Below are 22,461 nucleotides of genomic sequence, written 5' to 3' on the forward strand. Positions count from 1 at the left end.
TGAACAGACCTTTAATCGTCAAAAGGTCCGACATAATTTCAATGGATAATCTGATTTATTTTAATTTTATCATGTCAGACGGTCAGACATTGAACGAAACCTTGGAGCATAGGCAATAATATAGCAAATGCGATAAAAAAATCAGTTTTTAAGAGCTTTTATTATTTAAATATATATATGAAGTCCATTATTCGATTTAAGGCTAAACAATTGTTTTTAATTACCGTTTAATCAAAATTATGTGAAAATTTTTCACTTAATTTTGATTTAACATGTCTAATAAAAATCATTTAAAGCTAATGGGAGTTTATTTAAATCGTCGCAGATGATGCAAACAAATAGTTGCATTGAGTGAAGTCGGACGAAAGTATCGCGCAGAATTTGCTGGGATATGCGTATGTTGGTATACATACGTATTTATGTGAGGCCAAATGAAAATGGCTGTAGTGATCGTATGAGCGTATGAACGTATACGTAATATTGTATATCTGAGGCGAGTCAGCGAGCACAGGCTGCGAAGGGGCGCATACGGGGGAGCTGAGGCGCGGGGGAGGCCGGGGGGCGGACGGGTGAGTCCACATCGTCATGTCGTCATGCGCATTCTTCGACTTTCCACTCGCCTATTAGTATTAGTATTAGTATTCGTATTCGCATTAGTATTGTGGAGCAGTAGCTCACTCCTCATTAACGGACCCAGTGTCATGTGAGGCTACGCCCCTCTACTTTCGACCCGTTCCCACTCGCCGAAATGTCACATTTGCACAGTCGGGTATTATTACCGCTACTTGACCTCGTAGCTCGTCTGCTGTCAGTGGCTGTCATTTGACAGATGGTTCAGTGTTCCCCTCGCACTTTTACGTCTCGCTCTGATGGTCATTTTTAAATGTCATTTCGTTCTTTGTTCGTGCGTACGAAACTCGCGTGCATGACGGGTATCCGCCATTTCGATTTGATATATTCCTTTTTTTGTATATAGGTCAAGGTTGTACGATTTCGATTCCCACCGCTCACATCCTGTTTGTTGTCGATTGTAAATCAATATAATTAGGGCTCTTCCTGTATATTTAAAAAAAAAATGCTCTGTGTATATATTGTAATGTTAATTAATTGGAGAAAGTAACTCATCAGTAAACAATGATGTATGTATGTAAAATACTAAGTCATTTTCAAATTTTCAATTTTTTTTTTTTTAATTTTCTTTACTAAGTGTCGCGAAGAATATTTTCAATATTATTTTTATATATAAAAAAACTATCATTTAATAAATATATTATCATTTTACTGTGATTTATGTTTATATACTATAATAGTTTTTTTTGACTAAATCAATAATTTTCGATATAAATTTATATTATTGTATTAACCGTTTGCCCGTGGCCGTCTTCTATGGAAGCTTTGGGCGACAAGTCTGTAGCGCGGCTGTCTTTCATAGAATATCTGAACTTTGCACGGGATTTTGAGCCTTATATGCGCCTATTTCAACTGTTTTAAGGTTCAAAATTGGTTGAATATATCACTGAGAGTTGAATGCCAACTATTCAATTTGCTTAAAATTAATATATACCAGTCAAAATTTGCTTTTTGTGGAACCATACTGAAACCTCGTTTATTGTGACGTCACATCTGTTGAACAATGGCGACGATACGTCTCAATTGTATGAAGAATGATTATTTGACAATTAAGCCAAAACTACGAGATATATTATGTATTTTATTGTTTAAAATAATACTTTATGTGTTAATTAACATATCTGGTTACTTGAGTAAATATTAAAATCTGTATTTAAGTTCGAAAACTCGATTGCCAAGTTTGCTATATTTATTGCCGCGGGCAAAGGGTTAATAAAAAAGTGTCAAATGAATTTTTACCGTGTCTATTTATAATATACAATATGTTCTCAAATAATTTTTATTTTAAACGGCACATATACAATATTTGTTTTGCGGGCCACAAAAATGCTGGGATTCTTACAAAGAGTTAGTAAACCTTTCCAGAGTGCGTTGTGAATTCTATTACGTAGCGTTCTAGAATTTTCTTCCATTATATGGAGTCCTATTCATATGATTCATACATTGAATATTGAGAGAGTATTGAATTATATGAAATCGTATGGTTATTATCCTTGGCTATCCTACTCATTGGAGTCTCACCGTGTTATGTTTCTGGGAAAGCACTTTTTTAAACTATTAAATGGGTTAGTACACATTCCTCAGGTTGTTAATGAATTTAAGTTTTATGCACCTAGTAAGTTCAGGGACCTGAGGAATTCTGATTTGTTTTCTCCTCCTGTGGCTTGCACAAATATGCTGGCAACGTCTCCAATATCTAGAGCGATATATCTGCTCAATCGGGTTGCTGGTGAAACTGATCTGTTTAATGTAAGCTGTGCTGAACTGGTTGAGTGGTTGTGGAGCAACGCTCTGGTTGATTTTATCAATTATAAATATCATTGAGCACGGATGTTTTATGTTTTATATACCTTTATTTGTGTTATGATTGGGTATCTATGGGCACAGTGACGCGTTACAGTACTCTGTAATGTGACTGTAGCTAATTTGTTAAAATAAAATAAAATAATATTTATAGGTTAAATGCGAGATACGATATTTTTAGTGTTTTAAAATGACAAAGAAATTATTGGTGTGTGTTTTACAATCGAATTGTTAAAATTTCAAAAGTTTTAAAATATAGACAATAATTGTCATTCTCTTGCACAAGTATGGTTTATTCATTTTTTCATTGTTTATTCGTTATATTCGTTGTCATGCTATTTTTGAATAACGAGTTTGACTGAAATAATGATTCAAGAGTCCTTTCCTTATATACTCATTTATCAATATTTGTCTATCTGGACAAAATGTTACTGATAATGTATGATTAACATTTATATACATATACAACTCATGATTTTATTTCAATTTGCTGACTGTCATTTGAAATTAGATTCGAATTATTGTTGCGAAAGTGCACTTTCAAATGCGTGAAATCAGTTTTGTAACACAAAATCTTTATTTTTTCATCATGACTTGTCAATTTTCACAAGTACAACTCTTTTACTTTATTTCCGAATTCTAAATAATATGTACTTTGTTTTCTGTTACAGTTCTTTAACAGCTAATGGCGAAGTCTGTGTGAAAGCGATCAGTCTTGATCATGAATTTTTAAATGAAATGTAATTTTAACTAACAATCAAAAAATACAGCTAAATCGTAAGTCACTAGGGGAATAATATTTTTTTAAATATTTATCTGAAGTATTTGTTTTATTAAGCTTTGACAATTTTCAGATGTCTGACGTAGATCCGGAAACTTTATTAGAATGGCTTTGCACTGGCCAGGGGGAGGAAAGAGATATGCAGTTGATTGCTTTAGAACAACTGTGTATGCTTCTGCTTATGTCCGATAATGTAGATCGGTGCTTTGAAAGGTTTACATATTTCTAATTACTATCGTACTGAAACAAAATTGTTTATAATATTTTAACTCATTATTTTTTCTTTCCTAGTTGTCCACCAAGAACATTTCTACCCGCTTTATGCAAAATTCTTTTAGATGAATGTGCTCCCGATAACGTATTAGAAGTTACAGCAAGAGCCATTACATATTATCTAGATATTTCTGGTAAGTTTTCTTTTTAATTTAACTTATTTCTACTAGTAATTTTAAAATATACGATCAAGATTTTACTATAATTTTATAGCCGAATGTACTAGACGCATTGTTGCCATCGATGGAGCAGTCAAAGCAATATGCAGTCGCTTGCTTACAGTTGAACTGGATAATAGAACCAGTAGAGATCTTGCAGAACAATGCATTAAAGTTCGTATCAACACTTGCTTACTTTGTATTGGTAATGAAATATATTTATATGTATATTATTATGTTCATTTTATTATTAGGTATTAGAACTGGTTTGCACCAGAGAAGCTGGAGCTGTATGGGAAGGTGGTGGCTTACCTTGCGTTTTAGCTTTTATCACAGAACATGGATCTCGCATTCACAAAGACACACTACATTCAGCCATGGCTGTGGTTTCTAGGTACTTTTTTTTCTTTTCACTTATGCACACACTACAATAATAATACATGTTTCAATACAAACATTTCTTTTTTTACAGAGTTTGTGGCAAAATGGAACCAGGCGATCCTGCTTTGTCTGGTAGCGTCGAAGCATTGAGCATTTTATTGCGCCATTCGGATGCCCGAGTAGCTGATGGTGCCTTGCGTTGCTTTGCTTCATTAGCTGATCGTTTTGCTCGTAGGCAACAAGATCCAGCACCTCTTGCTCAACATGGTTAGTGTCACACTATTAAAATGCCTCTTACGTATACATATCCTTATATTTGTGTTGCTGTTTCATAAATATAATATTTTCTTGAAATGTTTCAGGACTTATTGAAGAACTTGTACGCCGCTTAGGTGCTTGTGGAGGAACATTAGAAAATTCCGAAGAACCCTTATCATCACACGCCCACACTTCAGTGTCTACAACTGTTAGTTTACTGTCGACCCTCTGCCGTGGATCCCAACAAATTACTCACGTAATTTTTATAATTTTATTTTAGTTAGTAATATATGTATGTGAATCTGAAAATAATAGTTCTGATTAAATAAAAATATTTTTTGATTATAGAATCTTGTAAGATTGGAACTTTGCACAGCATTAGAACGAGCTGTTAGTGCAGATGAACGTTGGTGCTTAGAATGTATGCGCCTGGTCGATCTTCTTTTAGTTCTACTTTGTGAAGGCAGACATGCAATACAAAGGTATGTAGTTTACATAAACTCATATTAATAATTGTTGATATTTAAAGTAAATGTAATAATGAATATTTTTTTAGAAAACAGCCGTCATTAAATTGATATTATATATTTGATATGTTTTTAGAAATATTTAATCACATTTGTTATTTCTCTTTTCAGAGCTAGTGGAGGTGGTACATTGGGCGTAAGCTCTTTGACGACTTGTCGTCGAAGTGAAAGCAACAACAGCGATAAATCACACCGTCAATTGATAGATTGCATTAGGAGTAAGGACACCGATGCACTCATCGATGCAATTCAATCTGGCAACGTAGACGTTAATTTCATGGATGATGTAGGACAAACGCTCCTCAACTGGGCTGCAGCTTTTGGAACCCATGAAATGGTTGAATTTCTCTGTGAAAAAGGTTAAATTGAATTAGTGTAACTGTAAACAAAGATAACCTTTAATCAGTACTAAATATTCTTATTTTTGTACTAAGGAGCTGATGTTAATAAAGGACAGCGCAGCTCTTCCTTACATTACGCCGCTTGTTTTGGACGTCCAGCAGTTGCAAAAGTGCTTCTCAGACATGGTGCAAATGCAGATTTACGTGATGAAGATGGAAAAACTCCACTAGATAAAGCCAGAGAACGACATGATCAAGGTTGCTCTTTGCTCTATTGTATTTATATATATTTAATTGGAAGTGTGTTTATGATACATATAATAACTATTGTCTTTTTCATATAGGTCATAGAGAAGTTGCAGCAATTTTACAATGTCCGGGAGAATGGTTAATAGTCGGCAACACTGTAAATGCTGAAACTGAAATTGAAATTACTTTACAAGGCGATAAAGAAATGGCACCTGTATATTTAAGGTATTTTATTTAGACTAAAATTTTAACTTCCTATCGTATGTTACTTAAAGTTGATTAAAATATTTAATTTTGATTTTTAGCCGCCTGTTACCAGTATTTTGTGGGCGATATTTGGGATCTGTGGTACCTGGAGTGAAACGTGCTTGTTTGAGCCTAGTTCGTAAAATGGTCCATTATTGTCCAGCTTCTTTATTGGTATCGTTGAGTGAACCTTCGGCTGCAGCATCGCTGACTCAACTTATTGCTTCTGTTTTGGATAATGAGGTTTGAAAATCTTTCTTATTTTGTTAATTTATACTCATAGTCACCCTACACGATCAATATTATTGACGATTTTACTTCTATTTCTGTTTAATACGTCAACCATAAGCTATCATCAATAATATCCATCATGTAAGGTGTCTATAAGACTTGTATGTACATCACTATTATTGTGACTTTTTTTAGCATTATGAACAATACTTATGTTTTATTATATGAAAAGTTGAAGAAAACCAAATCTTATGTCTTAAGTCAGACCTCCTAATTATAATTTTTTTGTTTTTGAAATTTACATAACTGAAAATGTACAGTTTTAAATTAAAAGGTTTTATTATTTTAATTCTTTATTGATTACAAAATGGGAGGATATTGTGGTATAGCTTCAAATATTACAGGAAGCAGCATACAGCTACTGGTGGTTTAATAGCAGTTCTGTTCGTGCTACTCTTGCCCCCAAGTTTCCTGCTCATCTCTACATTAAATCTCCTCCAGTGGTAAAATGAATCTCTTGGATTATGTTTTTTTTTTCCACTTTCCTCAAATTTGTATTATTGTTTCGGAGTTTTACCAACACTTTACCATCATAAATGTTTGCTTCAAAATGAAAAATTCATGTGTTTAAAATTCTTTTAAGGATCTCATAAAATATTTGCTTTTACACATTATGCATTTAACAGTAGTCAAGAACTTTTTTGTACTGTTTCCTCTTTCACAATGTATCTGTGCAGCTATCAGTTGTTGAAAAAGGAAAGATACAACATCTACATGTGTGTGTATGTACACTCTTAACACGGCATCATCACCTACTTATTGCGTATATGGTCGTCTTATCATTTGAATCTATTATTTCTTTCATAATTGCATTTACGTGAAGCAAATGCCTTTAATAATTAAATAACAGCCAAATTTGCAGATGTTTATGTGACATTGTTCACTTTAAATGACCTCCCTCACCACCCGTTTCAAAGTGTACCTCGAACCACATTATTTTATTAGATTTTCGAACTGTTTTATAATTATGTATAGATTTTGTTTTGTATTGAGTAACGTTTGACTAACCATAGCAATAATGTACTGTTTCCTTAACCTGGGATTGCACCAAAGGAAACACAATGCAACATGCTACAAAAACATTAATTCAATAAACAATAACAAATTTAAAAAAACTTTGCTGATTGCCAGTTTTAGCGACTTGCATGTAGCATGTTTCATTGTGGCTTCGGTGTAATCCTGTTTTCATATTTTTGAAATGTATAAATTGTAAATATTGTATTTTTAAATGATTTTTCTGTAAGTGATAGGTTTTTTTTATATATTTATATGATATGCATGTATTATATTTTGATTCGTTAGCATTTTATTCGTGTATTTTTGACAGGATATATTCAAAAAATATTGGTATGTGGCAATTATATTTCAATCAAATCGAATATCAACAATACTTTGTAACCAGTTTTTTTAAGTACAGTTAAACTTGGTTATGGATTGTGATACTTTCTCATAATAACCATTACTTAATATTAATAATTACTTGAATCTACTCTCATTTATTTACTACATTTAAATAAACATATACTTTTTACAAATATAGATTCGACTATTTAGTGAATCGTGAAATATATATGTAATTGTTTCATAAAACTTTTCAAAATTACTGTGAATATTTTTTTGTTGCATATTTGTATACTAAAATTTATACATAACATCAATGGTGTCACAGGAAAATGATAACACGACATAATATGTGTACATACACAAAATATCCATATGTTTAAAAACGAGAGTTATTAATATTTTGTGTATGTAAATTATGTCGCGATATCATTTTGCCGTAGATGTTGTGTTGTCAAACATTTTGTCGTGGAACCAACATTAATACAGTATTCAATATTCTTTCGTTATAAAGCTGAACGATTATATTGGAAAATGCTCAAGCTTGAATGATTGTGACTATTCCTTTCTTATTGTGACTATCCTCATTATAGCCACGATCTCGCTACAGCTGTCTGTGTTGACCAAGTTTGACTGTATTTATATATAATTTGATTATGTAATATGATGAATACAAAAAGTTAAATTTAAATTATAAATAGCTTGACTGATTTACAAACATATATGTAATGGAGAAAAGCTTCCATTTGTAATAGTGTTGATTTATATTATGTATGCTGCAGATCTGACTTTAACTACTATACATCTCTGGGATAAAATAGTGATGAATCATATTGTGTTTTGAATTTTTTTATTCAATTGATCATAGGAATTTACCATGTAAAATATCTAAGCATTCAAATATTGATTTTTTTATTTCGTTTTGTAGGAAGATGAAGATGGACAATTGGCTGCATTATCTATTGCTGAAGAGTTGATGCAAAAAGCTAGCGATATTTATCTTGAACAATTTGCCCGGCTTGGTGTATTTTGCAAGGTGCAACAATTAACAATGGCCGGTGAAAATGATAAATCTGCCAATCAAAGCAATTCTTCTGGAGATATCCAACTCGCTCCAGCTGCTGAACCTTCTATAGAACAGCAAGTAGATCAAAACACTACTGGTAATATTTCTTAAATTTATTAAATTCTCTGAAAATGTGTAATTTAATTTAATATAAAAACATAAAATTTATATATATTGTTCGTGCAGACACAGAAATGGATGCTCAAGAGCTAGTTTTGGGAAGAGCTTATTGGTGGAGAGACTGGTCATTGTGTCGTGGGCGTGATTGTCTTTATTTGTGGAGTGATTCAGCTGCGTTGGAACTCAGCAATGGTAGTAATGGATGGTTCCGTTTCATTCTCGATGGAAAACTTGCGACAATGTATAGTAGCGGTAGTCCAGAGCATCAAACAGACAATACCGGTATTATATTGTTTTTACCACTAGATAATTATGCTCACTCCATGTTAATAAAAACAATTCATTGTTCGTATTTACTTTTTAGAAAATCGTGGTGAATTCGTAGAAAAATTGCAAAGAGCTCGAGCTGGTGTTAAAAATGTGAATCCTCAACCGATTCTCTCCCACCCAGGATCCACTAAGCTCGTAGTTGGAAATTGGTCACTGATTTCAAAAAGGTTTGTATTACCTTATAATTTGCAATAAATACATGGGAATAAAAGTGAAACCTGGAATTATAATTTCATCGCATCCATTTTTAGAGAGCATGAACTGCAAATTCATAATTCTGATGGACAGCAGCAAACTACATTATTACGAGAAGATCTTCCTGGCTTTATTTTTGAATCAAACCGTGGAACCAAACATTCATTTACTGCCGAAACTTCACTAGGTAATATTATATTTCGAATTTTTTTTTTCATAGTATTTCAATGTATTATTCTAATATTTTATTTGTACAGGACCCGAAATCGGGGGTAGTTGGGGATGTAATAATAATAGAAAAGCTCCCGTTGCTGGTACTAAATCTGGGCGTCCACGTGGAAGAATTGAAGCACTTCGTGCTCAAGTTGCCAATCGAGCACGTATGCTATACGATGCATATTTTGGACGAGCACAAAAAGAACCCAGAGGTGCTGTTGCTGAACTTGCTATTTTAGTTGAAAGCTTGAACAATGTGATACACATGCAAGTAAATCATGAAAGTGAGTAGAATATATGTACATAAATATGTAAAATAAATATATTATTTATTTATTATAAACAGACCATTGTGGCATAACAGGAATTCCTAAAGCGCCACAATGGTCAAAAAATATAACACAAAAAAAAACAAAATAACAATTAAACATAAATTAATACATAACGAAAATACTATGTATGTTTTATGCAAATATGCCTGTTTTGATTGTATTTATTATAAAAATAATGATTTATTAGGTAAATGGCGTTCATCACTCTTGGAAGCTTTAGGCGCTCTGGGAAAATTGCTGGAAAGTGACGGATTGCTTTCTGCTTATGAACTTCATTCTTCAGGCTTAGTACCAGCTTTGCAGTGTATTCTTTATCCACAATCTCACGGTAAATGATTATTTTGACATCAAGCGATCATATTTTGCACGCATAATCAAAGTGTATTTTTCATACGAGTACTTTCCACGTTTACAAAGCTTCTTTTATTACAATATTAATAGAATTTTTATGTTTGTATAGATGGAGTGACAACAATTGAAGCTGAGCAGCTTTGTTCTGATAGAATTTCAGTGGTTAAAGAATGGGCTGAAGGAGGTGACATCACACTCCTGGTTCGACATTTAATCGCAATATTAGAAAGTGTGGAACGGCTTCCTGTTATCGCATATGATGCACCACCTGCCGCTCCGGGTCTACAAATACTGACACGCCGCCTCCGGTTAATGTCATTTATAATATTAAAAATTACTTAACATTTATTAATTCATTTTGAGTGAATTTGTAGTTAAAACTCGTTTAATATTTGATTTTATTTCCAGTTTTCGATTGGAAAGAGCATCTGGAGAAAGTTGTCTTTTAGACCGTTCAGGACGTACACTGCGAACGGAACCATTAGTTACTATACGTCAATTAGAGAAATTTTTGTTAAAAGCTGTAGCACGTCAATGGCATGATCTCGAACGTTCATCTTTCCAATATCTGAAAATGCTCAGGAAAAATGTACCTGTAACATTCACGTATAAAGTATGATTTATTTAAAAAAAAAATTCATATGATATTCCAAATTTAATATGATATTGTAAATGTAATTATTTTTTCAGCATGATTTCGATGATAATGGAATTATTTACTATATTGGTTCAAATGGTGGCACTTGTGAATGGGTTAATCCTGGTAGTCATGGTTTAGTAACTGTTTCTTGTTTCGATGGGTCAAGCTTGCCGTATGGTCGACCAGAAGATATTTTATCTAGAGATGCTCAACCACTCAATTGCCATACCAGTGATGACAAACGCGCTTGGTTTAATATTGATCTTGGTTTATGGATCATACCGTCTGCCTACACTCTTCGACATGCTAGAGGCTACGGAAGATCTGCACTTCGAACTTGGCTTTTCCAAGTTCGTCATTTACTTATACTAACACTTATTACTTTTTTATTATCCACATATGTATTAACAAAATTTATTTTATAATATTAGGTTTCTAAGGATGGTCTGTCTTGGGTAACATTATTAAGTCATTTCGATGAACGTGTTCTCTCCGAACCTGGATCGACGAACACTTGGCACATTGACTGTCAAGTAGAAGGACACGTTTCAGGCTACCGATATATAAGGATTCATCAAAATGGAAAAAATGCTAGTGGCCAAACGCACTACTTATCCTTAAGTGGTTTTGAAATCTATGGCCAGGTGATTGGAGTGTGTGATGACTTGAAAACGGTAGCATTAGTAGCTAAAGATCTATCTTCCGTAAACACTCCAGCAGTTGGAGGAACCACCAAAGAAATAGAATGTCGCGCTCGTCGTGAGCGTAGACATCTCCGTGGTCAATTCAGGTCAATGGGACCCGGTGCACGAGTTGTTCGTGGCTTAGATTGGAAATGGCGTGAACAAGATGGACAACCGCCCACTGAAGGAACTGTTTGTGGGGACATGCATAATGGCTGGATCGATGTTAGGTAATTATTAATATCAATTGTATTTCATATCTATTATAAATCAGTTTTTAGTTTACAATTTTGTATTGTATTGATCATCTAGATTTTTTTTATATCTTAATCGTGTTGACAATGTCTAATGGATATTTATATGAATGATATTTATTTTATATAAGATGGGACACTGGCCTTCGAAATTCGTACAGAATGGGTGCTGAAGGCAAATATGATTTAAAACTAGCTTCAAGCAGCGGTCGAGAAGAACGTGACAGTGCCGGTAGTCCAGCACCACCGTCATCTGTACCGACCGCACGTCCGAATAGACATCTCAATACACGAAAATCTCTTTCTACGCCTAGTTTACCAGATGCAACTGATAATCAAGTATATATATATACTACATTACTTCAATAGTCAAATTGCAAATTTTGTTTGTATATTTAAACCAATTTTAATTTCAAATAGGTTTCTGTAGCTTCTACTGACCAAGCAGCATCTGCCGATAATCTTTCTGCCAAACAAGCCGCTGAAGTTATTGCCGAAGTTGCATTACCTCATCCTCCTCCCAACACAGTAGATTTATCAACTATAAATAATTCAACTCATCACATTAATACGGGTATTTATTGCAGACTATCAACCAATAAATTAATTATTGTGGTCATGTTTCATAGCAACTGTTTGATTGATATTTTTCTTTTTCAGATTTGGCAACAATCGTTGAATCTCTAACTCTAGGCGAAGTTATGGTAATGAAAAGTCGTGGAAATTCTTTAAGACGTCATCAGAGTTGTACTGATGCTCCTCCTCCACCACCTCCATTAGCAGTTACTACCATCACAAATATCACTAAACCTTACCCGGCTAAGGATCCACACATGTCACTGAATGTGGATGTAAGATATCATATTCATTTTGATTAATTGCTGCATCAACATCTGGTTTTATCTAATTAGTCCTATCCCAATCTGACTAACACTTTGTTGAAATGCATTTTGTTTTACAGATATCTGACAAAACTTCCACAGGCGAAGCCGTGCGAAACAATACAAACAGTATCCTTTCTGGTGAACTTCCCAGTGCTTTGCTTGTTAATTTACGCACTACTCCTCAATTACATATTTCTGTAAGATTTGTTCATTTTGTAACTTTCAGTTTTCATGTAACAACCTCTGTAAAATTGTTACCGAATTCCTCGTTTTTTTTATTTATTTTAAACAAATATTGGCTGAATAATTATTGTTCTATTTATTTTCAGTGCGAAAATCACATTGTTGAAGAATGTTGTGAGAAAAAAGATTCACCACGATCATCGGGTACTAACTCTATGAGCGTTAGTGAGCCTAATCTGACAGGAAGAGGTGGCGGTGGCGGAGGACGAGAGCCAAATCGCACTGATGAACCTCAAGGACTATTAGAAACTTTTGCAGCATTAGCTTTGCGAAGAAATCCTACAAATCCTTCTCAACAGCCATCAAATAATATCCAACAATCTAACAATCCCACTTCACACTTTTTCCCAAGGTTTACAAATATGTATATTGATTTTTTTTTTTAATCATATTAATATTATTGAGCTTACTTACATATAATCAAATGCTTCATTATCTTTATCTTTAGGGGTCCAAATACTGTCTCAAGCTTAGTTCGATTGGCGCTTTCTACTAATTTCCCTGGAGGACTTCTGTCAGCTGCTCAAAGCTACCCTAGTCTATCATCAGGTCCTCCTGGTGCTCCAGGAGCACCTTCAGCAGCACCAGCTGTATCTGGATGTCTTGGACAGGCTCTCACAATGAGTTTAACATCTACTAGTAGTGATAGTGAACAAGTTAGAATTTTTATTTCTATATTAAAATCTATTTCACATATGTTTTTTAAACATTTCTATCAATAAAATATTTTTATTTGTTTAAAGGTCTCTTTAGAAGACTTTTTAGAATCTTGTCGAGCTCCAACACTATTGCCAGCTGGTTATGAAGATGAGGATGAAGGCGAGGATGGTATAGATGACAACAATGAAGATGATCCACACTATCAAGAGGGCCATCCACTGGTAGTTTTTTATTTTTTTATTACTAATTTATCATTTTTACGTTTGATTTCAATTTTTTAATATTAAAATTCTTAAGGTTATGGTATCGCGTAATTTATTATCGCTGATGGAAGAAGATGCCTTGGAAGCTGCCGCTCGAGGAAACAATGGTGGTAGTGATATTGGCAATACTTCTAGTACTAAACGTCGTTCATGGGATGATGATTTTATTCTTAAACGACAATTTTCTGCGTTGATACCAGCATTTGACCCTCGTCCAGGACGCACAAATGTTAATCAAACTACTGGTACATACATATATTCTTTTGATAGGAAGTTGTTTCTTTGGTGTTGATTGGAAATATATTATTAAATTATTTTAACCTTTTCTCTTAAGATCTCGAAGTACCTCCTCCAGGAGTGGACATCATGTTATCTATGAACACTGGTGGAAATCGAGAACCTGCTGCACCTACTACCACAGCAGGTGTTCGTGGACTGCGTCTATGGCTAAGTACCGGCAATGGTGGATCGCCATTACTTTTATGGGAACATTCAGATTGGACAATATTCCGAGCTGTGCAAACTTTGCAATTGGGAAAGACAACTACTGCACCACGTCTAGAAAGACATAAAAGATTATTTGATAATACATATGTGTAAGATTACATTTTATATATTTACATTTGATCGAAATATTATTATAATCAATATATTTTTTTATATGTCTCGTTGATTATTTTCATAGGATAATTTATAAAGAAGCTGAAAATGTCGAAAATACCAATGTTCCTATTCCTGGCATAGATGAAGACGATGAGCCAACTACGCTGACTGAAGAAATAGACACTATGACAAGTTTGTTTTTTTTATTACATAGAGGTTTTACTATAAATTCCATTTCATTCTCAATGTAATGTGTAATATTTTACTGTAGATAAAAATTGTATTGGTGGATCAGAATGTGCCGTATGGGAAACTGTGAGTGTGTTGCGTATTTTAAGAACAGTCGCACCTCAATCGATACTTCCAATTGATACGTTCCTTAGTAAAAAACTAACGGGTAAACTTCAGCAACAATTACAAGACGCTTTAACTTTGGCTACGCACGCTGAACCAAATTGGTATGTTTTAAATTTCGATCTTGTAAATGTATAGAAGGTATATTCCAATTCTAATTTTATATAATCGATTTTTTTTGTTGTTGTAAAGGTGTTCTCAATTGATGGATTGGTGTCCATTTTTGTTTCCATTTGAAACACGTCAACTTTTCTTTGGGTGCACTGCTTTTGGTGTATCTCGTACTATCGTTTGGCTTCAAGCTCAACGAGACCAAGCTGTCGACAGACAAAGGTATATATTTATTTTAACCTGATTTTTATACTTTCGACTATTTCAAAATTTATTTTATTATTCATACAAACTAAAATATTCTAACAGAGGTCCTTCTGTACTGTCTCCACGTCGTGCTGAAATCGAAGCTCAAGAATTCCGAGTGGGTCGGTTGAGACATGAACGTGTGCGTGTACCACGTAATCCAAATCTTCTTGATTGGGCTAAGCAAGTTCGTACACAACACCTTTATATCTGTTTCTATTCATTTATCATTTTTGTAATATATTTTAAAACTATCGCATATTAGGTGATGACAATGCATTGTGGAAGAAAGTCTGTGTTAGAAGTAGAATTCACCGGAGAAGAAGGAACGGGGTTAGGTCCAACTTTGGAGTTCTATGCTTTAGTTGCGGGAGAATTGCAACGAAAAGATATCGGTATGTGGCAGTGTGAAGACTCTTTACAGAATATGGAAGCTCATCACATTTATGATTTTGCTGGAGGCAAGTTGATATAAAATGTTTCAATATATTGAATATTTAGCTTAATAAAAATAATTATATAGCAAATATATTACATTATAATTACATTTTAGATGTTAAGCCTATTGGATATTATGTCATCCATCCCAATGGACTTTACCCGGCTCCTGTTCCTCAGAATTCGCCTTTGTGTGATAAACTTTGCAAGTATTTCTGCTTCTTGGGAGTTTTCTTGGCTAAGGTGTGTTATAATTGTGTTTGTACATATTTGTATTTATGTTACATGAATTTACTTAATATAATTTATTTTTATGTAGGTGTTGCAAGATGGAAGATTGGTTGATTTGCCACTGTCTCGATCGTTCTTAAAATTAATGTGTGGTGGTGGTAATTCAGAAATCGGCGGAAGTGAAAACTGTAGCTGTGTCCCATTCCTCCCAATGTTCCCGCGTACTCCTTGGTATCGTCAAGTTCTGAATGTGGATGATTTGGTCGATATCGATCCCATCAGGCACAAGTTAGTATTGAAACACGATTATATTAGAACCAAAAAATTATAAACAACGCATCACAAAACAATTTTTAAACTTTGCAGATTTCTTTTGGAACTTGAATCTGTTTGTGTAGAAAGGGACTCTATACTGAAAGATGACGATTTGTCTTCCGAAGAAAAGGAAGAAAAACTTTCCCTATTGGGTGTTCATGGAATGCTAATTAAAGATTTATCGCTTACCATGACTTACACCCCCGCTTCTGTGATACATGAATATTCACACGTCCCGTTGTGTGATAATGGTGAAAATATTGAGGTAATTTACTTTCTATGATATATCTAAGTATGTATGTTGTATGTAATTTAATTTAATTATTATGCATTTGTTTGATCTAGGTTACGATATCAAATTTAGACCAATATATTCGTTTGACGAGAGAATGGATTTTGTGGCACGGTATTGCGAGACAATTGGAAGCTTTTAATTGTGGATTTGCCTCCGTATTTCCTCCACGCCGATTGCGTGCTTTTAATCCCGATGAACTACGACTCATGATCTGTGGGCAACAAGTACCTCATTGGACGCGTGAAGATTTACTTAATTATACAGAACCAAAACTCGGATACAATCGAGATAGGTAAAAACATACTTACTAACTTAATCTTTCAGAACAATCTTAAAATTGTGTTTTGGTGTTTAATAACATATTTTCATTAATTTACTTTAATATATGTATATATATTTTATCAATTTTTTTTTCGTTTCTGCAGTGCTGGTTTCTTACGTTTAGTCGATGTATTAGTAGAAATGGAACCAAATGAAAGGAAAGCGTTCTTACAATTTGCAACTGGATGTTCGAGCTTACCTCCGGGTGGATTGGCTAATTTACATCCTCGATTAACTGTAGTTCGAAAGGTAATTTTTTTAAATGTACTTTTAATTTAGAAATGATAACAACAATTTATTATACAAATATTTAGCAAATTTAAGATGCACATAATAATAAACAATTTCAAATTTCTACTTCAGGTTGATGCTGGAGAAGGTTCATATCCGTCAGTGAATACATGCGTACATTATCTAAAATTACCCGAATATTCATCCAAAGAAATTCTTCGTCAGAGACTCCTCGATGCAACTAACGAAAAAGGCTTTCACCTAAATTAATTTCACTCGTGTCTAAAAGCCGAAAATGTAATCACAAAGTGTGTTATATCTATGTATTTATAAATATGTATACTACACTTCTCAATAAATTAACTTTTTTTGATCTAATAATGAAAAAATATGTATCACTGATAATATTATACATATGTATAATCAAACTTAACAATTTTGACGAAACTTTTTTTTTATCTCATTTGCTGAAAGTTTCTAATAACATTAATTTTGTGTGATTCTTATTTTCATTTATTCTACATAATATATTAACATCAGTTATACAAGCTATGTATGCACTAGTCAATGAAAATAATGGTGAATTTATAAGAGAATTAATTTTTTGGCCCAAAAACTTTAAATGAGGCTCATCAAACTGCACATTAGTGTTAAATTGAATTTCTATAATTTTTCATTCGACTTAAATTAAGTTCTTATAATAAAGAAATTCAAATGTTTATTCAAAACTTTTAATAAATGTTGTACAACAAAACGTTTGTTTATTTTTGCAACAAATCTTTTGAACATCTCCGACGGATCATCAGAGAGCATTCAGCATCAAGATTGTAAATATGTATGTAATGAAAGCACTCTAATGATGTTGTAATTTGTAATTTTAGATCCTAACAAAAAAATGAATATTCTATTTAATTAATATTTTTTAATATCTTTAAAAAATTGTAGACACTTTTCAGCTTAATTAGATTAATTGCGGAATTGTTATTAGGGGAATATAATAAAATTTAGATATATAACAATAATTAAAATATTTATTGTTTAATATTATGTATATATATATACATTGAAAAATTTTACAATAAAAATATATTAGAATAAAAAAATAATTGTGAAACCTCAAATGCTTTCATTGTAAATGCTTTATACATTTTAAAAATCTTCACTAAATATAATATTCGGGAAAATGAATGTTGCTTCATTTATTATATAAATGCTATTTGTAATTGCAATTATATATTTCAAAGCTTAGATAGTCAATCCTGACATACGAGAAGAGCTTCTTCCTTTTCTTCAAGTAGCTCCTTTGCAGTTGCATCTAACATTTTTCTAGCATTATCATCCACTGCCAAATTCTGAACTATACTCCACTTCTTGTTACTAACGGATACTGGGAATGAGTACACAATATCTTTTGGTACTCCATAGGAACCATCAGAGTATACTCCCATTGAAACAAAAGATCCAGGCGCTGTGCCGCACCACCAATCGCGCATATGATCACTAGCTGCCTTGGCTGCGGACATGGCCGAGGACATTTTCCTAGCTGCAATCACAGCAGCACCTCTCTTCTGAACTGTTTCGACAAATTTTCCTTGAACATAGGCTGCATCTTGAATAAGATTTGTGATTTTCTCTTCCTTTCCACCGTTAGTAACGGTAGCACTTGCAGCGTCAGGGAATTGCGTAGAAGAATGATTTCCCCAGATGATAACGTTGCGAATGGTAGAAACTGGCACCTGCAATTTTCCAGCTAATTGAGCTTGAGCACGATTCTGGTCGAGCCTTGTCATAGCAGAGAAGTTTTCTCTTGGAATTGATGGAGCATATTTGGCACAAATCAAAGCATTAGTATTTGCTGGATTTCCAACAACCAAAACCTGAAAATTACCACAAAGTTTAATGATACAATAGAGTAATATGAGAATCATTCTAAAAAAAAATTTACATATTACAAATATACCTTAACGTCTTTTTTGGCGAATTTGTCCAGAGCTTCCCCTTGAACTTTAAAGATTCTTACATTAGCGGATAATAAATCTTTTCTCTCCATTCCTTGCTTACGGGGCATAGAGCCAACGAGAAAAGCGGATGAAACATCTTTAAAGGCAACTTCTGGGTCGGTTGTAGGCACAACAGCGGACAAGAGCGAAAATGCACAATCTTCAAGTTCCATAACTACACCTTGCAACACTTCCATCATAGGAGCAATGTCTAAGAGATGTAATATGAGAGGTTGATTGCGACCAAACACTTCTCCGGAGGCAATTTGATACAATAACGAATAAGCTATTTGACCAGCGGCTCCAGTCACTACAACTTTGATTGGTTCGGCCTGAAATCAAAACAAATTCACGAATCAGATAAACATTATTTCTATATGGAAAAATATATTATTCTTATCGAAGTTGTACAAAAATCAGTTCCTTATAAGTATTCGATTACAAATTAAGTGCTTAAAATCAATATTGAGTCGTAAATCAGATAAGACAGCTACTGTGTGGTAAAAAAATATATCTACTTTCTAATAGTTTCATACTAAGGATATGTCGGACATAATTGTACATTTTTTTATTTGTTTAAAAATCATCTTTGACCAAAGTGAAGAGAGGAAATCAAACTCGCATACAAAATAACGATATTTACATTTAATTTACAACTTTTGGTAATATGTATAACGATGGGTTAGTTCTGAGTCGCTTCTGTGGACTGAATCAAAAAATTTGTATACAATGCCGAATAATTTATTCTAAAATGTAATTTCATTATTTTGTGTAACCTTCTTTTACCAATCAGGTCATTTTCAATACTGTTTATTAAAAAAGTATGTCTGTATTCCTTTCAAGAATTGTTAAAGATATTTTTACAACTGAATTTGACAATATAAAAATTGCCATATCGACGAGGAAAAGTTGCAGAAAATTGTGCAACAAATTTTTTTCTGAATATATGCTTGAGTTTTTAAGCCTTTAAGTTTCATGAAATTACTTATATGAATTAAACCATTGCCATATATGTATAAATGCGTGTACTTTTATTGCTGATTTAATTTTTTGTGAAAATTTCAATCGATTAATGAATAAACTTTTTACATACCTCTTATGCATTTCACATGGTTTTCGTGTAAGCGGTAATTTTTATTATTCTTATAAAATACTAGTGGTTTTATGGGTTCGGTGATTACTAGTCAAATGTGAACCGGTCGCTCTAGATCGGTCACACGTGATCACCCGTCACACTAAAATTGGTAACAAAAAAACTGGTCACACCCAAAAATTAAAAATTGATCAAATTTTTGAGTGTGACCAGTTTTAGGTTTAGACAATCGGTCACAGGACCGATTGTCCTGTGACCGGTTCACATTTGACTAGTAGTCCGTTTACCGTTTTATGCTGCCTCACTCAGTATTTATAATATAAACCGCTTAAACATGGCTAATCTAATAGTAAACATTTTATTAAATTTATTTGAATAGTTTTATTGTATTTAAATATTCATTTGTTTTTTTAATAAATTTGGCGTCACGGATTCTGCGAACCAAAACTTACATACATACATTAGATTTGAATTGTTAATTAGATAAACAAAAAAGTGCAACATTGAACAAAAGGCCTTCTAACAAAAACTGCTTGACGCAATTATAATCTAAAAAATTTATATATAAACTTTGTATCTAACCAGATAATTTACTAATGACAGTACACTACCGTGATAAAATAATTAAGAATAAGACTACATACGTATTATATACTCTTATGTAGTCTTATTCTTAAAAACATAAATTAACAATTTGATTGTGAAAGTTACGTTAATATCTACGTTTATATATAGGTCACGTAACAGGGCATGAGAGCAAGGTTAATTCAAGGTTGTTCTGCATAAAACAGCGAAGATGTTCAGTCAATGGAGGCGTTCAGCTCCTGCACTTACCATGACGGAAGGGGCGGAGTGAGGAGTCAACGGGCAAGAAAGGCTACAGGGGGGAGGGCGACAACCACACGTGCACACGTCACACGTCACACGTCAAACACCAGATACGAATGTGACAGTCGGAGCAATTGCACTCATATTTATAGACTTGGCGACCCACACAAATGTCAAACGTCACCAAAACCGGCGATTCAAAATGAAACGAAATACTGAAATAAAATTAATCGATCCATTATTAAAACATTAAGGATTCCATTTAAATGCGAATACAAAAATCACACAAGATAAAACTTAATTCATTTTCATGAATTTGTGATTTTCATATCTATATACATATATATGTTCGGTGATTACTAGTCAAATGTGAACCGGTCACAGGACAACCGGTCGCTCTAGATCGGTCACACGTGATCACCCGTCACACTAAAACTGGTCACGAGAAAACTGGTCACGAGAAAACTGGTCACATCCTAAAACTGGTCACACCCTAAAATCGGTCAAGAGAAAACCGGTTGACCGATTTTAGGGTGTGACCAGTTTTAGTGTGACGGGTGATCACGTGTGACCGATCTAGAGCGACCGGTTCACATTTGACTAGTAATCACCGAACCATATAAAAATGAATGTCTGTGTGTGTGTGTCTCGAATAGGCTGCTAAACCACTGAACCGATTACGATGAAACTTTCAGGATTTGTTATGTGTATGTCCGGGAAGATTAATGTGAAAAAAAAGGGGAACGGAAACGGTAAAAACGGGAATGAGTGTCATTGCAACGCAATAATTTCAAATGAGTTCGCTACCTGCGTTTTTCCGACAAATGGGAACGAGAACGGGAACGGGAATTGCATGCGTTATTATGGCATTGCAACGCATGCCGGGGTTCAGCTAGTTAAATATATGTGTGTAACTTCCCCAAAAGGGTAATTATGGAAAACACTACAGGCATTGATCAAATTTACGGCTTGTACTTATCTTTTTTGTATTTTACAAAAGATTTGGGCGCTGTGGCCTCTTAGTGAAATAATGAAATGAAATAAATATAAAATAAAACAAGAATTAGAGAAGGTACATAGGCCCTTACGAATAAATAATTGTTGTCAATTTTACGCGGCACGTCTCTATAAATATGCTACATCGCACGGAATACGGATCGGATCAATTTACTTATAAAAATGTATCCCATGTTGTTTATTGTGTTTTTGAATGTATTGTGCAATTTTTACCGATGCTTGCCCATCTTGCGAGTAATATAAACAAACAGAGAAGTTTTTATCGAGCACCAAGCGTCAAATACGACTGATCTCTCCGTGGACAGAATGTCACTTGACAACAATATAACACCTAAAGCCACTTCTATTAATATTACATTTCTCTGACATCAAGACGCTATTCTGTGTGTGTCCTAACGCTGGCCGAACATAATGAATCGATAAAAAGCCTAAACTTTAAATTTTAGGTGTATTGCATTTTATCACTGGACCACATATTGTTCATCAAAGAAAAATATCCTTCAGCAGGTGCATTTGTTTAATTTTCTAATATTTTTGTAAATATTACATATTTGCTGAAGGTAAAGTGTCTGAGTGCACTCATAGTGTCAACCCAGTATTGACAATTAACAGGATCCTTTCGAGAGCACACAAAAGTTATTCATATATGTTGTAGGTTCTTATTTTTTTAAACTTAAACATTCACATGGTTAATAAACTAACCATGGCCAATAACTATATCGTTTCCTTTAGAACTAGACCGAAATTTTAGTAGGCATTTTGTTCGCACATGATATGACAAAAAGTGGTACGTTAAAATAAATATAGTAGGTACATATATTATATTTTGCAACAAATTTTCTCATATCATAACTGAATATTG

The 22,461-nt window shown here is 33.6% G+C and overlaps 2 protein-coding genes across 3 annotated transcripts; one reads left to right on the forward strand and one right to left on the reverse strand.

Moving 5' to 3' along the window:
• Positions 1-402: 402 nt before the first annotated feature.
• Ufd4 (ubiquitin fusion-degradation 4-like) lies at positions 403-17,548 on the forward strand. Of its 2 annotated transcripts, none has more exons than XM_077442904.1 (43): positions 403-569; positions 3,105-3,210; positions 3,288-3,427; positions 3,506-3,621; positions 3,701-3,819; positions 3,900-4,039; positions 4,118-4,293; positions 4,389-4,540; positions 4,633-4,766; positions 4,923-5,170; positions 5,246-5,410; positions 5,497-5,626; positions 5,707-5,890; positions 8,208-8,442; positions 8,532-8,747; positions 8,830-8,962; positions 9,047-9,177; positions 9,248-9,490; positions 9,726-9,866; positions 9,999-10,197; positions 10,298-10,502; positions 10,580-10,879; positions 10,961-11,442; positions 11,598-11,805; positions 11,887-12,040; positions 12,127-12,317; positions 12,428-12,547; positions 12,680-12,957; positions 13,042-13,249; positions 13,337-13,474; positions 13,551-13,761; positions 13,851-14,112; positions 14,202-14,311; positions 14,391-14,577; positions 14,666-14,806; positions 14,894-15,017; positions 15,096-15,291; positions 15,384-15,511; positions 15,588-15,787; positions 15,866-16,079; positions 16,160-16,401; positions 16,535-16,679; positions 16,794-17,548. In XM_077442904.1, the coding sequence occupies exons 3-43, from the start codon at positions 3,288-3,290 to the stop codon at positions 16,929-16,931; spliced, it is 7,584 nt and encodes a 2,527-aa protein (XP_077299030.1). In that variant the 5' UTR covers positions 403-569; positions 3,105-3,210; the 3' UTR covers positions 16,932-17,548. The 2 variants fall into 2 exon arrangements, with proteins under 2 accessions (XP_077299030.1, XP_077299031.1); XM_077442905.1 differs by having other exon boundaries at positions 12,680-12,945; positions 16,794-17,547.
• A 128-nt stretch (positions 17,549-17,676) lies between these two features.
• On the reverse strand, positions 17,677-20,702 carry Mdh1 (malate dehydrogenase 1). Its single transcript, XM_077442906.1, has 3 exons — positions 20,589-20,702; positions 18,622-18,993; positions 17,677-18,538 (listed from the first exon to the last, which is right to left on the reverse strand). Exons 1-3 carry the CDS (start codon positions 20,589-20,591, stop codon positions 17,915-17,917), a joined length of 999 nt encoding a protein of 332 aa, XP_077299032.1. The 5' UTR covers positions 20,592-20,702; the 3' UTR covers positions 17,677-17,914.
• Between the last annotated feature and the right edge of the window lie 1,759 nt (positions 20,703-22,461).

Source organism: Arctopsyche grandis, chromosome 12, assembly GCF_051622035.1.
Source record: "Arctopsyche grandis isolate Sample6627 chromosome 12, ASM5162203v2, whole genome shotgun sequence".
NCBI classification, from domain to species: Eukaryota; Metazoa; Arthropoda; class Insecta; order Trichoptera; family Hydropsychidae; genus Arctopsyche; species Arctopsyche grandis.

Coding starts and splice junctions, on each gene's coding strand:
- Ufd4 (XM_077442904.1), top strand. CDS start 3,288: ATGTCTGACGTAGATCCGGAAACTTTATTAGAATGGCTTTGCACTGGC. Junction 9,491..9,725: donor CATGCAAGTAAATCATGAAA/GTGAGTAGAATA, acceptor ATGATTTATTAG/GTAAATGGCGTTCATCACTC. Junction 15,018..15,095: donor TTCTTGATTGGGCTAAGCAA/GTTCGTACACAA, acceptor ATCGCATATTAG/GTGATGACAATGCATTGTGG.
- Mdh1 (XM_077442906.1), bottom strand. Junction 18,539..18,621: donor TCGCCAAAAAAGACGTTAAG/GTATATTTGTAA, acceptor GGTAATTTTCAG/GTTTTGGTTGTTGGAAATCC.